We start from the raw sequence: 14,052 nt of genomic DNA on the forward strand, positions 1-14,052 counted from the left end.
CAGGCCTAGGAACCTAGCCACCATTTGGGCACCTTGGGGTCATCTCATGGGGTTCCTCTGCTTGCTTCGGGGCATGGCTTCTTCAGCCACAGCCAGGTCACAGGGCTGAGGGGGAGGGGGAATGGGGAGCCCCGGTCTATTCCAAGGGGCAGTGCCCACAAAGCAGGGGCAGCCGTGCCACCATCTCCCTCCCAGAAGCTTTGGAGCAGACAGTGCCAATGATTCCTCCCTGCAGGGAGGAGAAGGGGCAGAGGAAGCAGGAAGGTCTCACCTGATCTCCTTTCTCCCCAGAGTTGCCCTGAGTTCCGCGCTCTCCTCTCGGACCCTGGTGCAGAGACAGAACAAAGCAGAAGGGCTGTAATTTCTGTGCCGCTGGCGCTCCCGAGACACACAGGAGAGCCGGGGCCAGCCCAACCAGACATCCAGCGCCTCTTCCTTCGCAACGCGCCCGAGCACCCTCTTCCCTCCCTGCCTGTCAGCCAAGTGCCGATCCAGAGGCACCAGTGGGGGCAGGACGGGGGCCTTTAAAGCAGTTTCAACAGACAGATCTTAGCTGTGAACTTACCGCTGGCCCCGTAGGACCTGGGACGCCATCGGAACCAGGGGGGCCCTGGGGAGACACCAAGGGAACAGGAATCAGCTGGGCTGCCCGGGGAGGGAGGGATACTTACCGCATCACGGGCGAGCCTGCCGGCAGCAGCCCTGGCTTTAGCGGAGGGTCCGGGGGGTGGCTCAGCTCAGCTCTGGCCCCTTCGGCGGGTCTCAGTGACCCTGTGTGACGTTATTGATATAATCTGGGACCATATAGATCATTGTTGCAACCAAGGTCCTGTAGTGGCACCCAAATCTTGTATAAAGGGGGTCAAATGGGGTGTCTAAGACAAGGTTATGGATTACTGGTTATAATTATGCTGTCTATATGTGTGTATCAGTGTTATAGTTGAAGTTATGAATATTGGCTCTATACTGTCTGTATTGCAAACTTTGCTATGCTTCTGGGTGACATCCCAGACAAGCTGGTGTTAGCTCTGCCTAGCCTGCTTGATGGCCCATTAAGAACCATCAGCTATACAATGGACTCATTGAGAAAAGGCAAATATGCCTTGAGACTCAGCAAAGTATGCAGGGACTGGCCCATGTGACTCCAGACTCCATTTTGCTGTAATTTTCCACAGTAAGAACAAAGAGGTGTTCTTACACCTGGAAAAGACTATATAAGGCTGATGCCTCATCTCCATTTTGTCTTCAATCCTGCTTCACACCTCTGGAGGAACTTTGCTACAAGCTGAAGCTTTGAACAAAGGACTGAGGACCCATCCCAGCGGGGGATGTATTCCAGAGACTTGATTGGAACCTGCAGTTTATTCTATCGCTGCTGCAAGCCTGAACCAAGAACTTTGCCATTACTGTATGTAATTGATTCCATTTAACCAATTCTAACTCTCATCTCTATCTTTTTCCTTTTATGAATAAACCTTTAGATTTTAGATTCTAAAGGATTGGCAACAGCGTGATTTGTGGGTAAGATCTGACTTGTATATTGACCTGGGTCTGGGGCGTGGTCCTTTGGGATCAGGAGAACCTTTTTCTTTTACTGGGGTCTTGGTTTTCACAACCATTCGTCCCCATAACGAGTGGCACTGGCGGTGATACTGGGAAACTGGAGTGTCTAAGGAGATTGCTTGTGAGACTTGCGGTTAGCCAGTGGGGTGAGACCGAAGTCCTCTTAGTCTGGCTGGTTTGGTTTGCCTTAGAGGTGGAAAAAACCCCCAGCCTTGGGCTGTAACTGCCCTGGTTGAGCAATTTGTCCTGAGTTGGCACTCTCAGTTGGGTTCCGCCAGAACCGCATCGTCACACCCTGCATCCCGCGAGCTCCCGCAGGTGCAGCCATGAGGCTGCCTGGTGAGACGTGGCATCGGCGCCATTAACCTGGATTGTTTCTCTCGGGGTAGCACCCAGATGCCCCAGTGCTCCCACCCCCTGCCGCTGCCTTGCTTCCCCCAGGGAAAGCCGAGGACACATCCCGGGAGGTATTTGCTGGAGGTCAGCGATGAACGTACGTAGTGCAGGCCTGTGGCTTGACAGGGCCACATCACCCATTGCATTTTGGGCTGCAGGCTGCCCACCCACCCCAATCCAAGAGGCTGCGTCTGCCCAGTCTCCCTGCTGCATGTTCTCAGATGTAGCCTTATGGTGATGGGGTTAGATGCCCCATAGAAGCAAATACAACCCAGCAGCACCCCCAAGCCCAGCCACCAGGCTCCTCTCCTAGCTTGGGGGATGGATTCCCTTCACCCCCATCAAATGGCGAGCGGCAAATGGCCCACAGGCATCGAGCTGGCACAGGGTCAGGTCCGTGGCACTCACCGATTCCCCTTTCTCTCCGGGGGGTCCCAAATAGCCTCGTTCTCCTTTGATGCCCTGGGTAAGAAGGCAGGAGAATGAGATGAGCTTTGCACAGCAGCTGCAGGGGCAGGGGGTGGAGGCTGGTAACCGGTGGGGAGGTAGCTGACAGTGGGAGAGGGGAACCATCTTGGTGGTGGCTAACGTGTGGGCCTGTGGGACCTTCCTCTGCTAATCTGCACCTCACACTTTCTTGGCAGGGGTGTGGCAAGTTCTAGTGACCCCCAGGGCCCGTGACCCCCAGGCTCACCCTCCAGATCAGCACAGCAGAGTCCCTCCTCTCTGCACTGCTTGATCGTACCCTCCTTCCCAACACGGCAGCCCGGCTTGCCCTGGCAGGCCGCGCTCGACTGTCTCACCGCTCCGCCAGGGGTCTCCACTCCCAGCGGCATGTACCGCCCAGGCCCCCCCGCTCTCAGCACTGTTGGGATTGTTGGGCCTATGAATTTACCCTGTTGATGAGCTCAGCTGGAGGAAGCCAGTGAAAGTGCATCAAATGTCACAATCCCCGATAACAACAAATGCTGATAGGAAAAAGGTGCAACAGCGAGACAGACTGAACTGGTCCAAACAAAGAGAGCTCAAGGGCTGTGTTAGAATCATGCCTGGTAAACAAGACGAGTGTGGGGCCGGAAATCAATGGACTATAATTGGTGTCAAAAGTGAGGTCTAACTGGTGGACAAAATAACAAGGGGACGGGCTATTCCAGCCCCCCCTTCTGGGTCCTTAAAGAGAGACTTCGGGAAGAAAAATTGGATCCGGGAGCAAGCATCACCATCACAGCTGCCCCCCACAACCCTCTCCTGGGGGACCCTGGACCTTTTTCACTCCAATCCTGAGAGATGTCCTGACCAGACCGGGCAGAGAGGGACCCAGCCGGGGGTGTGAGACTTTGGGCTTATCTACAGTGGAAACTTGCATCAGCAAAGTTGTGCCAATGCAGTGTTTCTGAAGATGCTCCCAGCTGACGAGAGATGCCCTCCCACCAACATAGCTCTGTCTGCACCAGCGATCGGGTCGGGAGAACTATGTTGCTCGGGGGGTTCGGATTATTCACACCCTGAGCGACCAAAGTCATTCTGTAGCGTAGACCTGTGCTAAGTCCCCCACCACCCAGGTGTCCTTTGCCTTCCCCACCTAAATCCCGCCTTCTCTTTCCTATCCCTCTCCTCTTGCCTTCTGTCTAATCAGTGTCTGGCTTAGCTGGCCAAGACTGTACATTTTGCAACACTGCTGTAAGCCTGCAACCAGGAAGAGGCAGCTCAAAGCAATGCCCTAGACAGCCCGATGCTGGGACACGCTCGCCAGGGCTCGGCGTGGCTGATAGACCGTGTCACGTGCCTGTGATTTCCAGCAGGGAGGTTGCAAGCGAGAGTCAACACCGGCGCCGTAAGCTGGGTTTTCTATCGGTGCTTTTCTCTCTCCCCTCTTGTGTGTGTTCTGTCGTCTAGGAAACGGGCTCCGGCTTTAATAGCAACAGCAAGGCCAAGCGCTCCAGCTTCTCTTCCCCCCAGAGCAGAGTTCATAGCTCTGATGCTATCTGAGAGACAGGAGGGGGGGGTTCTTCTAAACACTCGCTCCAGCTAAAGGGAACAAGTAACTCGCCTTCCTCCTTTGCTGTATCCTTAAGGCAAGGTGCTGGCAGGCTGAGGACTCTGTGTACCAACCCCCGAGCTGTGTTTTACCCCATGTCCCAAATATTCCATCGAAATACACCAGTACTCACGTGCAGCCCGGGGGGGCCCATTGCACCAGGGTATCCGGGTTGACCGGGAGGGCCCTGAAGAGAACAACACTGGGGATCAGACATGGCAGGCTCAAGGTTTAAGCACCTGTGCTGATGGCTTCTCCCAGCTGCTGGGCTCCTGCACCCCGTGCTACGCACCGGCGCCTCTTTCTGCTGGGCCAGCCTGGGGTGCACGGACGTAAACCACCCGCTAATGGGTTGGTCTGGCAAGTAAATGTGCCCGGCCCCTGCTGCCACCAAGCCGGGGACAGCCAGCCAAGGCAGGTCCCTCTGGGGCAGAGCTGGGATCATTGGCCAGCCTGGCAGCAGTATGCCCAGAACCTGCGGCTGCAGGACCTCAGCTTCCAGCTCTGTCCATGTCGCAGCCCCTCTGAACCGAGGTGTCGTCTCCCCCTCATACAGTGACCGAGGGGCTTCTCCAGCAGGAAACCGGCATCCTGCTAGCCCCTCTCCCCCATGGGGCACCAAAACCCACTGGCGCTCGGGGAGTCAGCAGCCAGGTCTTTCACTCACCAGTTCCCCTTTCGCGCCGGTGAGCCCAGGTGGTCCGCGCTCGCCCTGGAGACCCTTTGGAGAGAAAACATGAGGTTCTGCCGGGGCATTTCCACCCTGAGCCCCAGTGGCACGACCAGCTGCACGCAGCACGGCAGGGCCGAAGAGGGTGGGATGGCGCCAGACACGAACACAGCTCCCACTCCCGGAGCCGGGCACTTCAGTTCACACTCCCTCCATTGCCACTGGAGGCTCTAAGGGCTATCGGCACTGTGAAAACTTGTCCTGCCACCTAGCCGCAGGGCTGGCTTTTCCAGAGCCGGCCCCATCTCCAGGGAGCCGGGGAATATTGCCACCCCGCTAGCTAGCTCCGGCACTTCATAGGCCGAGGGGCCGCGCCTGCATTTGTCTGACGGCACAAAGGCCAGAGGAGCCTAGAGAAAGCCGGGTTGAAGATGAGCCCCGCCCTGCACCTCAGCAGGCATCTCGTCCGGGGGGCTCAATGGGTCGGATCCCAGCCGGTGGGGGGATCAGCCCAACTCCGTCGCCTTCAGTAGAACCCTGTCGATTTGCAGCAACTGGGGACCTGGCCCTAGGGACGTCCGCGCACATGGCTGGGTAGACACACCCTGGCTGGGAGACAGGGGCTTACCTGGCCCGTCTCCAAAGGAACAGAGGCAACCATCTTGGATGCTGCGATTCCTGAACCTCTCCCTCCCCCCGCCCCCTCACTCCAAACGCTCCTCCCAGACATGACCTCCCAGCACAGGCCGGCGCCGACTGGCTGACACGTTGGAAGGCAGATCCTCAGCAGCCCTGCTTTCTGAAGCGGGTTCTTTGGACCATGATGGACGGGTGCTGCATATCCCTTCAGTAGGCGGGGGCAGGGGGCACTAAGCTGGGCAGGGAAAGTCTTACCCCACAGGTGGCTCATCGCTGCGTGTAGCCCATGAGCAGAAGCTACAGCTGCCCGCTCCCTGGGACCTCGTTCCCACCCAAGGGCTCCCAGTCGCCTTTCCCCTCCCGCCGCGTCCCCAAGTGAAGCACACAAGCGTGCCCACAGGACGGGACGCGCTACCCCCAGCGCGCGGGAAACAGACGAGAAACGCACATGAGTTCTCACTGGGTGTTCCAAGGCATGACTGACCGGTGAAGCTACAGAGTGGGAGGGGCTAAGGAGGCCCCGCCCCTGGTCCCTATAGTTTCCACGTGAACCTGGGCGGGGATCGGCATAGCAACAAGGAGCGACTAGGATGAGGGTTAGTTTTGGTTACATGGCACCTACATGGTGGAAAGTGATGCTGTTTCATAGGACACACCGGTGAGGACGTGAACACTGCGTAGCAATCACACAGACAGACTGTGGGGTTACTGTGACATTAGTGGAAGATGCCAGATATGAGATTAGGACATGAATGACGGGGGGGATGAGTCCTGTGAGAAAAACCACAATTCAGGCGCCATCTCCCAGGCCTGGCAACTGAGACTCAGCAGAGGTTTGGGGAGTGGATTGGGGCTTTGCTGAGAGAGATCCTGCGTGCTCAGCTGGGCGCTGAGGCGGGAGGAAGAGGAGACGAGAGAGAGAATGAAGAGAAAGGGGGGAAAAAGTGGAATTGATTCACTTTTTTTCTCGACTGAGTCTGATTTTAGCACAATAGGGCCCTGGACCAGACCGTCTAGTGTGTGGCAGCAGGCTCCAGCCAGCCATATTCACACCCTGGCTTGCCGCGCACCAGCCCCGGGTCAGAGCAGCTCCATTGGAGTGACAGGTTTTCATGTGGATTGCAGAAGCAGCTCCAAGCCCCAGCAGAGATCAAAGGCCCCATTGTGCCGGGTGCTGCACAGACACACAGCGAGAGACAGTCCCAGCCCCAAGGAGCTCACAATCGAAGCAGCCAAAGGGGAGGAGAAAGGAAGAATCGCACCCATTTTACAGATGGGGAACTGAGGCCCAGAGAGATTCCAAGGTCACCCAGGGGGTCTGGGGCAGAGCCAGGAAATGAACGCAGGGCTCCCAAGTCCCAAGCCAGTTGCCTTAGTCTCAAGGCCAGATTTACACTGGCTGAGAAGCTGCCTCCACTGAGTTCAATGGAGTTACTCCTGATTTACTCCCATGTAAATGGGAGGAGAATCAGGCCCACTGAGAAGGAGATGAATGGCAAGGAAAGGAGAGATGAGGACAGGAGGGATGCAGAGGGGACAGGGCAGGAGATTAACTAGAGTGAGGCTCTTCCTCCCGGGGCCTGGAGAAGTCTCTAGCTCGGGGAACCGGTGTGCGTGGGGCCTGGCTGGGTGATCAGGCGCAGAGCCCGGAGGAGAGGAATGGAGGGGGACAAAGCCAAACAAGCGTCAGCGACAAAGGACCGCACAGAGCACGTGCAGTGCTGGATTCTTACAGGCAATCCGGGTGCGCCAGGCGTTCCAGGAAAACCTGGAGGGCCCTAAGGGAAGAAACAGTGAGATCACACCTTGGAAATCACATTCAGGAGGCTGACGGGGCTGGGCCTGGGGCTGGTGGGGACGGGACCCTCGGCAGGGAAGCCAAGGGGCTGGGTTTTCCGACACCGGCTTGTTTCAGACTCTTGTTCCGAGCGGGATCTCTCCTCTTCTGGTTTCCGGAACAGCTCTGCAGACTCACCCATCCTTCACCAACAATGGCACCTTCGCCCCCATCTAGAGAAGGCAGCTCTGTCCAGAAGCGCTTACCCCCCTCCACCCCTCACCCGTGGCCTTAGGGCTGGCCTGGGATTCGCCGCTGGGTTGGCAGAACGCATGGCCACTCTGCCGCGCTCAGCCATTCCCAGCCCAGGCTCTCGGGGGGAAATCCAGGCTTGCTGAAGTCAGTAGGAATTTGGCCATTGACTGCAGTGGGGTCAGGATTTCAGCCTGGGATTTTCGGAGGGGCCATAGAGCAGTAGCGAGTCCCCATCGCACAGCGATCTGTCATCCCAGGGCTCACCACCCCAACACAGGCGATGGCAACTCCGAAGGAGCGACAGATAAACTCGTCTCTGGAGAGTGCTCACAGCCCGTTCAGCACACAGCTGTCCCATACAGAGCAGGACAGGGCCAGGAAGGGGCAGCACCCCGCCCTACATACAAAGAGCAGGAGAACCCCAAGTCTACACAGTATGCTCTCTACAAGGGTTACTTACAGTCGGTCCAGGGGGCCCTGGAGATCCTCTCATCCCTGGTGGGCCCTGCAAAGAGACCGGCCCAGAGTTAGATGCTTCAGACAGGAGCCGTAAAGCAGAGCATCACGCCTGGCCATTGCAATGGGTGTGTGAGGTCAAGACGTAGCCCAGTGAGGAGCGTGTATTACAGCTCCCCTCTGTGCCTGAGCCACAGAGATTGTGAGTCTGCTACAGCCGCCAGCTCACGCTTGTAGGTCGGGAGCTTCCCCAGTTCAATTCCCGTCGGGTGGAGACCCCAGCGACGGCCGTCACGCGAGACGGGAAATACAGAACAGAGCAAAGAGGGAGATTGAACGGAGCCGGTTCCCACTGATCCAGAGCAGCAGAGTTCACCTCCGGGACCTGGAGGTCAGTGGGCTGAGGTTTTCAGGCCATGCTGCAAGACTTGCCCTGTGCCCCAGGCTCTCCCTGGGGGGATGTGGTGATGCTGGTGGGGGAGGGTATCTCAGGGCCATGCCGTGGGGACGGAAATCTCAATCAATCGCTAGAAATGTCACCCATGAACCGCAGCTCTCAGAGGGCCAAAGCCGGGGAGTCGGAAACCCGCTGTCCGGTGGAGCTGGCCCAAATGCTGGACGTACCTGTTCGCCCCTCTCTCCAGGTAAGCCCGGCATCCCCGGCAGCCCAGGCCCTCCAACACAGTCACCGTCGCTTTCTGCTTGGTCACCCTGGGGGGGGGGGGGGAAGACGAGACCCATTTCAGGAGACGCTTCTGATCAATCCCCCCTTGAAACTCAGCAAGCCGCCCAGCTGAACCAGGCCAACGTGTTCCTGGCCAACACATGCCAAGAGTGGAGGTTGGCCCCTGGAAAACCCTGTCTGCCCCAGCGGGCTGTAAAACTGCCCCAGAGCCCCGCCATGCTCGGGGAACCGCTGTCCGAGGACCGTGGCTGCCCTTCATGTGCTCTGGGCAGGCGAGTCCCCCATGCTGCGCCCCGCCAGTCCCAACGCCCTGGCGTTAGACAGCCAAGGCATGGATTCATCCGGCGGGGTTCTCGGATCACCGGGGAGCAGAGCAGAGTCTCCTCCCCAGGCCCCCTCACCCGTCCCATGAGCAGCTCCGAGTTCGCGGGGCTCTACTCACCCGGGGCTCCTCCGCTCTCGGGAACTGAGCGAAGCACTGAAAGAGGAAGAGACGCAGAGAGTTTATTCCTGCTGGGGTTTGCTCCACGTTCCCGCCTCGCCTGGGGAAGAGGCGCTGTGGGGCTGGCATTGTCCCCAGTGGAGGCATGGAGAAAAGGGATCAGCATCTTCCGATCACCTAGAAGGGGACCCCCGCCCAACCTTGGAGGATTGGGCCCATACAGCACAGACCCAGTTCCCACAATGCAGGGTAACCCCCACCCCCAGCACCCCCACTCCTTCAGAGACTTTGTGCCCCCACCGATCTAGTGCCAAGCGAGCCAAGAGTCGGCATCAGCGAGCACCGTTTGGCTTTCGTGCCCATGTTGCACTGATGGCACAATGGGCAATACCAGGGAGAACGGGGTGTGCAAGGGGCATGAACCAGGAGCTGCACAAGGCCGGGAGTAGGCGAGGGGGGACTGGGTGCAGGTGGGGACTAGGCACCCAGGCATGTCCCTGCATTGGGCAGGTGTTTATCTGTGCAAGGGGGAGCTTAAGAACATACGTGCCGCTGTGGACAAGAGACGCGCGTGCACACGTGTGCGTGGGGCCGTGCCGCTGGGCGTGCGGAGCTGTGCATCCACGGGGCGGGGCCGTTGTGCCAGTGGATGTGAGAGTGCTCGGGGGTGTAATGCACTCCGGGACATGGCTGCCATGGAGGCGTGGAGCTTCCCCTGGGTTTGAGTCCCCCCGGACGGTGGCTAATTGCCAAGTACCCGCCGCAGGAGGTGGTGGTTGGGTACTCACCCGTGCGCAGTTGTCTATGCCGGGGGCACCGGGCATGCCCTGCTCGCCCTTCTCCCCTTTGACTCCGCTGGGCGTGTGGGAGCCAGTCTGCACCTGGGCACAATCCCCGCAGATGTTCTAGCGAGAGAGGGGGAGAGCAGGGATTGCACGAGGTGGGATCTGCCCAGCTGGGACACGCTGGCTCAGTGCATTGTCATTGTTTGCACCACGAAGGGGCCGACAGGGCCCAGCCGGAGATCGGGTCCCCACGCTGCTAGGCGCTGCACAGGCAGAGGGATACAACAACCCCGCCCCATGCAGTTTATGAAGATGGGATTGTCTCCCCCTCTAGTGGCCAGCCCATGTGACTACAACAGCCTCCTATTGAGCGGATGCAGTCTCTGGATCAGAGCAGGCTCCCTCGGGCTCTGACAGGGCCCAGCGCCAGATACTACAGGAGGGTAACCTGCTGCCTAGCCCCTGTGAGCCAGAGGCTGGCTCAGGCCCGGAGGTGCCCCCTGCGGCTACAGCTGCCTCTGCTCCTTGGCGCGCTTACCTTGAGCACCTCGATGTTCCTCTCGGCTACGACAGCGAGCGGCCCCTGCAAAGACACACACAGAAAGAGAGGGCAACCCCCTGGAAAACGGTCCTTATCGCCGGAGGCTCATCTTGCTCAGGGCGACCGCCAAAGCAGTGAAAAGCATGATGGGTAACAGGCTGTACGTTAACATGTGCTTTGCCTGGGAGGACTTAGGCGCTTGGGAAATAACTCGGCAAGAGCTACCGGCGGAAGAGCGCTAAGCACACACCTGGGGCAGACGGAGACACGGACACATCAGCTCCTATACCTACCACATCTCCTGCTGGCCCAGGCAGTCCTGGCAAACCATTGTGTCCTGGGATGCCCTAAAGCCAAGGAGAGAGCTTGAATATTCAAATCCTTCTGCACAGCCTTCTCCTGACACCCTGCTGCCTTCTCCCATGCTCGTATTCTCTCTCTTCTTTCCCCTCCACCTAGCACTGCTCTTGTAAGGTTCTGGGGCCCAAACTTGGTTCTGCCTTAAAGGTGCTCTGATCTGATACCACTAACACTCAGCTCTTTGCATCTGTAGATCTCAAAGAGCTTTACCACGGAAGGGTGGAGTCATTCGCCTTGTTTTTACAGATGGGGAAACTGAGGCACAGAAAACAGAAAGTGATGAGGCCCAGCAGCAGGGCTGGGAATAGAACCCAGGTCTCCTAAGTCCCCGCCCAGGGCTCTAGACTCACTGCGGAGGGGGGAGTTTTTCAGGAACTAACCATTCTGGGGCAAAAGGGTTTTATTATTATTACAGACAGTTCTAAAGTGCCCATCACTGAAGCCTCAGGGCCCCGCTGAGGCAAAACCCTCACTGACTGTAGTGGGATTGGTGCCTGAGTAGGGACTGAAAGCTGCGGCACTGGGGTCGGTTTTTAAATGTACCATTTCACGGTCAAGAAATAATACTCTTTTTTGGTGGGACCTACAGAATTGTTTGGTGCTTCCCCCCCCCCGCTGGCTAGGCCGCAGAACTGCACTAAGATGCTGTTCCCTGAGCGGGACTCATGCCGGTAGCACCGACACAGACGTTTAGGCAAAACAACAGTGCTACATGTACGGCTGGGGATCCCTCGTCGATCGCAGCGCCAGTCCAAGGGACAGGGAATAGGCTCTAACGCTGAAGACGGCCAGGTCTCCCTTAGGCTGGGAGGTTGCGAAATACCAGTCGCCGGACGGTTACAGGGACTCAGCTCTCCTCTGAGTTGGGTGAAGGTTATCTTGGGCCTCTCTGGGTTGCCTCAGCCGGGCAGGCCAGCGATAGGCCCAGCACACGGGCATTACTTTTAACCACTGACAATGAAACGTCCTGTAAAGGCGTGGCGAGCAGCTCTAGCTGGCGAGCGCTCGGCCAGATTGGCTAACAAGCCTCGGTGTGGGCAGGGGGCCGTTAGTGTTCCCTGGCACCCGCCAAGGCAGGGGTCCCGGGGAGAGACGAGGGGGTTAGGAATAGCCCAAAGGGGCTGGCGGGAGGGTTACGGGACGCCCTGCTGGCTGCTCATGCCCTGATCAGAGCAGCTGGGCTCCCCGAGAGTCTGGGGGTGACTGGAGATCACGCACACACGGCCAGGCCTGCTCCCGCCGCAGGCAACTCAAGCTTCACCATCGGCCCCCAAGGGAGCAGGATCGGGGCCTCAACTTGCTCCCAGCCGTGTCCTGCAATAGAGAGCCCACCCCACTCCCTTCTCCCTCACTCACCTGTCTCCCCGGAGCTCCTGGGGGGCCTGGCGGTCCTGGGACACCTGGGGGACCCTGCAACATCCCAAAACAAACAGAGAGAGGGGCCATTAGGACAGTGCTGGGTGAGTGGCTGGGAGTGGGCGCAGGCGGACCCAGGCTGCCGCGCGGACAGAGAGGAAAGCGCACACACCTGCGGGCCAGGCTGAGGCTGCCAGGACGTCCCGATCCACAGTCCTGGGGCTCCCTGCGAGTCCAAGAGAAGGGGAGAGCGTTTAGCGAAGGCGAAGCAGAGCCCAGGGCACAGGTGTCACAGCTCCACCTGCCCAGCCACCGAGGCAGGAAAGCAGCTGGGCGGCGGGGAAGGGCAGTGCAGGATGTGGGGGCAGGTGGCCTGCCCTAGACCATCACCCAGCTGGAGAAGGAGGCCACGAATAGGCAGACTCAGGGCTTACCGGCATCCCCGAGTAGTTGGGGTCCACGCGGGGGCCAGGCTGGCAGGTGCATTCGCCAGGATCCCCCTGAAAACACAAGAACAATCAGCACTGGGAGCCCCCTGGCTGGGGACCAGCGGGGGGCAGGGTGGTCAGAGCTGGGAGCCCCCTGGCTGGGGACCAGCGGGGGGCAGGGCAGTCAGAGCTGGGAGCCCCCTGGCTGGGGACCAGCGGGGGGGCAGGGCGGTCAGAGCTGGGAGCCCCCTGGCTGGGGGCCAGCGGGGGGCAGGGCGGTCAGAGCTGGGAGCCCCCTGGTTGAGTCACAAGGCACTCAGTGACACCTTACAGCTTGGTCTCTGCATAGTCGGCATGGCAGGGAGGGGACATCCCTACCACAGGAGGAACCCCTCATCCGTGGCTTAGCTGCAAGACCAAGCGCCCAGCAGTGAGTGGATGCTGCAGGCGGGGACGCGGGTGCCAATCGCCTGCAGCCTCTGCCACGGGCTGCGGGCACACGCTCAGCCGCAAGGGAGGTGATGGGGCCCAGACAGCAATCAGGGATGGAGAGGAAACCAGCTCACCTTCTCACCCCGCGCCCCCTTTTCTCCCTGCAGGGAAGAAGCCGAGAGAAACGTGTTAGAGGCCAACGTCAAATGGGTCAAGAGCAAGAGATTGTGTCGCAGGTTCTGTCTGGGTCTCGGAACCAGAACCGGAGAAGTGCTGGGCAGGGTCTGCATACGCCCATTCAGCCTGGGAACAGCTCTTCACTTCTGCCATGCTCGTGCCCCTACATCCTCTGTTCACCAACCATCGTGCAAACAAGTCTGTGTTGGTATGAGCGGCTGGGGAACGCCTGCTCTTCGCACAAATACCCAAATTCACAAAAGCATCTGTTATTGGCCTGTCTCCTGTTCCAAAACTTCCAGTCCTCCAATCAGAAACAATACCATGTGGCTTAGGCGACCATTCACACACCAGCACTAACCCGCCATGAGCCAGTGACAAAGGAACCAACATCTGGGAATGCATCTGAAGAAATGGGTGTTTTACCCACGAAAGCTTATGCCCAAATAAATCTGTTAGTCTTTAAGGTGCCACCGGACTCCTTGTTGTTTCTTTAACAACTGAGAATAGCCTTTGTTCCAGTCCAGCTCTGCTTGCGGGCCGGAGAAAGGGCTCCATTCATCTCCTAGATTACTCACAATGGATAGCTCCCCCGGCTCGGAGCAGAACCCGGACAGCTGGAGGGAATGAGCGTAACAGCTGTTGGACTTCAATAGCTGAAAGGACCACAGCCAAGACAGGAATCATCTCCGGAAAATTCCACCTCTGTTACTACCCACGCTGGAGAGGACTCAGAGGGAAAGTCTCTAACCCTCATACCCCCTCATCACTACTTCCAGCTTGTCTCCTTCTGGGCTTCAACCTGTCTAGGGCACCTGCCAGCCAAGTATCTCAACCCGCTTTACAAGGGACAGTAACGTACTAGTATCATCCCCGTCCTATAGGCAGGGAGGCAAAGATCACATACCCTGGGCCTGGCCGAAGCTCACGGACATCAATGGAAAGGTTCCCATGGAGAAGTGAAGAACAGAACCCCGGTCCCCCTGCCTCCCAGACCCGTGTCCCCTGCCCCCCCAATGGGCCATCGCTAATGCCCAAGCAGCAAAGCTAGA

The 14,052-nt window shown here is 58.5% G+C and overlaps 1 protein-coding gene across 1 annotated transcript in view; it reads right to left on the reverse strand.

Moving 5' to 3' along the window:
- Positions 1-14,052, reverse strand: part of COL16A1 (collagen type XVI alpha 1 chain) — an 84,374-nt gene that overhangs the window by 13,368 nt on the left and 56,954 nt on the right. The window contains exons 39-54 of the mRNA XM_065421757.1: positions 12,958-12,984; positions 12,398-12,463; positions 12,136-12,189; positions 11,964-12,017; positions 10,541-10,594; positions 10,245-10,289; positions 9,710-9,826; positions 8,922-8,957; positions 8,419-8,505; positions 7,799-7,843; positions 7,040-7,084; positions 4,665-4,718; positions 4,131-4,184; positions 2,368-2,421; positions 566-610; positions 272-325 (exon numbers count right to left, since the gene is read on the reverse strand). Coding sequence (XP_065277829.1) covers positions 272-325; positions 566-610; positions 2,368-2,421; positions 4,131-4,184; positions 4,665-4,718; positions 7,040-7,084; positions 7,799-7,843; positions 8,419-8,505; positions 8,922-8,957; positions 9,710-9,826; positions 10,245-10,289; positions 10,541-10,594; positions 11,964-12,017; positions 12,136-12,189; positions 12,398-12,463; positions 12,958-12,984 — 891 coding nt within the window. The remainder of the gene's footprint in view (positions 1-271; positions 326-565; positions 611-2,367; positions 2,422-4,130; positions 4,185-4,664; positions 4,719-7,039; positions 7,085-7,798; positions 7,844-8,418; positions 8,506-8,921; positions 8,958-9,709; positions 9,827-10,244; positions 10,290-10,540; positions 10,595-11,963; positions 12,018-12,135; positions 12,190-12,397; positions 12,464-12,957; positions 12,985-14,052) is intronic.

The sequence above is a fragment of the Emys orbicularis genome, chromosome 23 (assembly GCF_028017835.1).
Source record: "Emys orbicularis isolate rEmyOrb1 chromosome 23, rEmyOrb1.hap1, whole genome shotgun sequence".
NCBI lineage: Eukaryota > Metazoa > Chordata > Testudines > Emydidae > Emys > Emys orbicularis.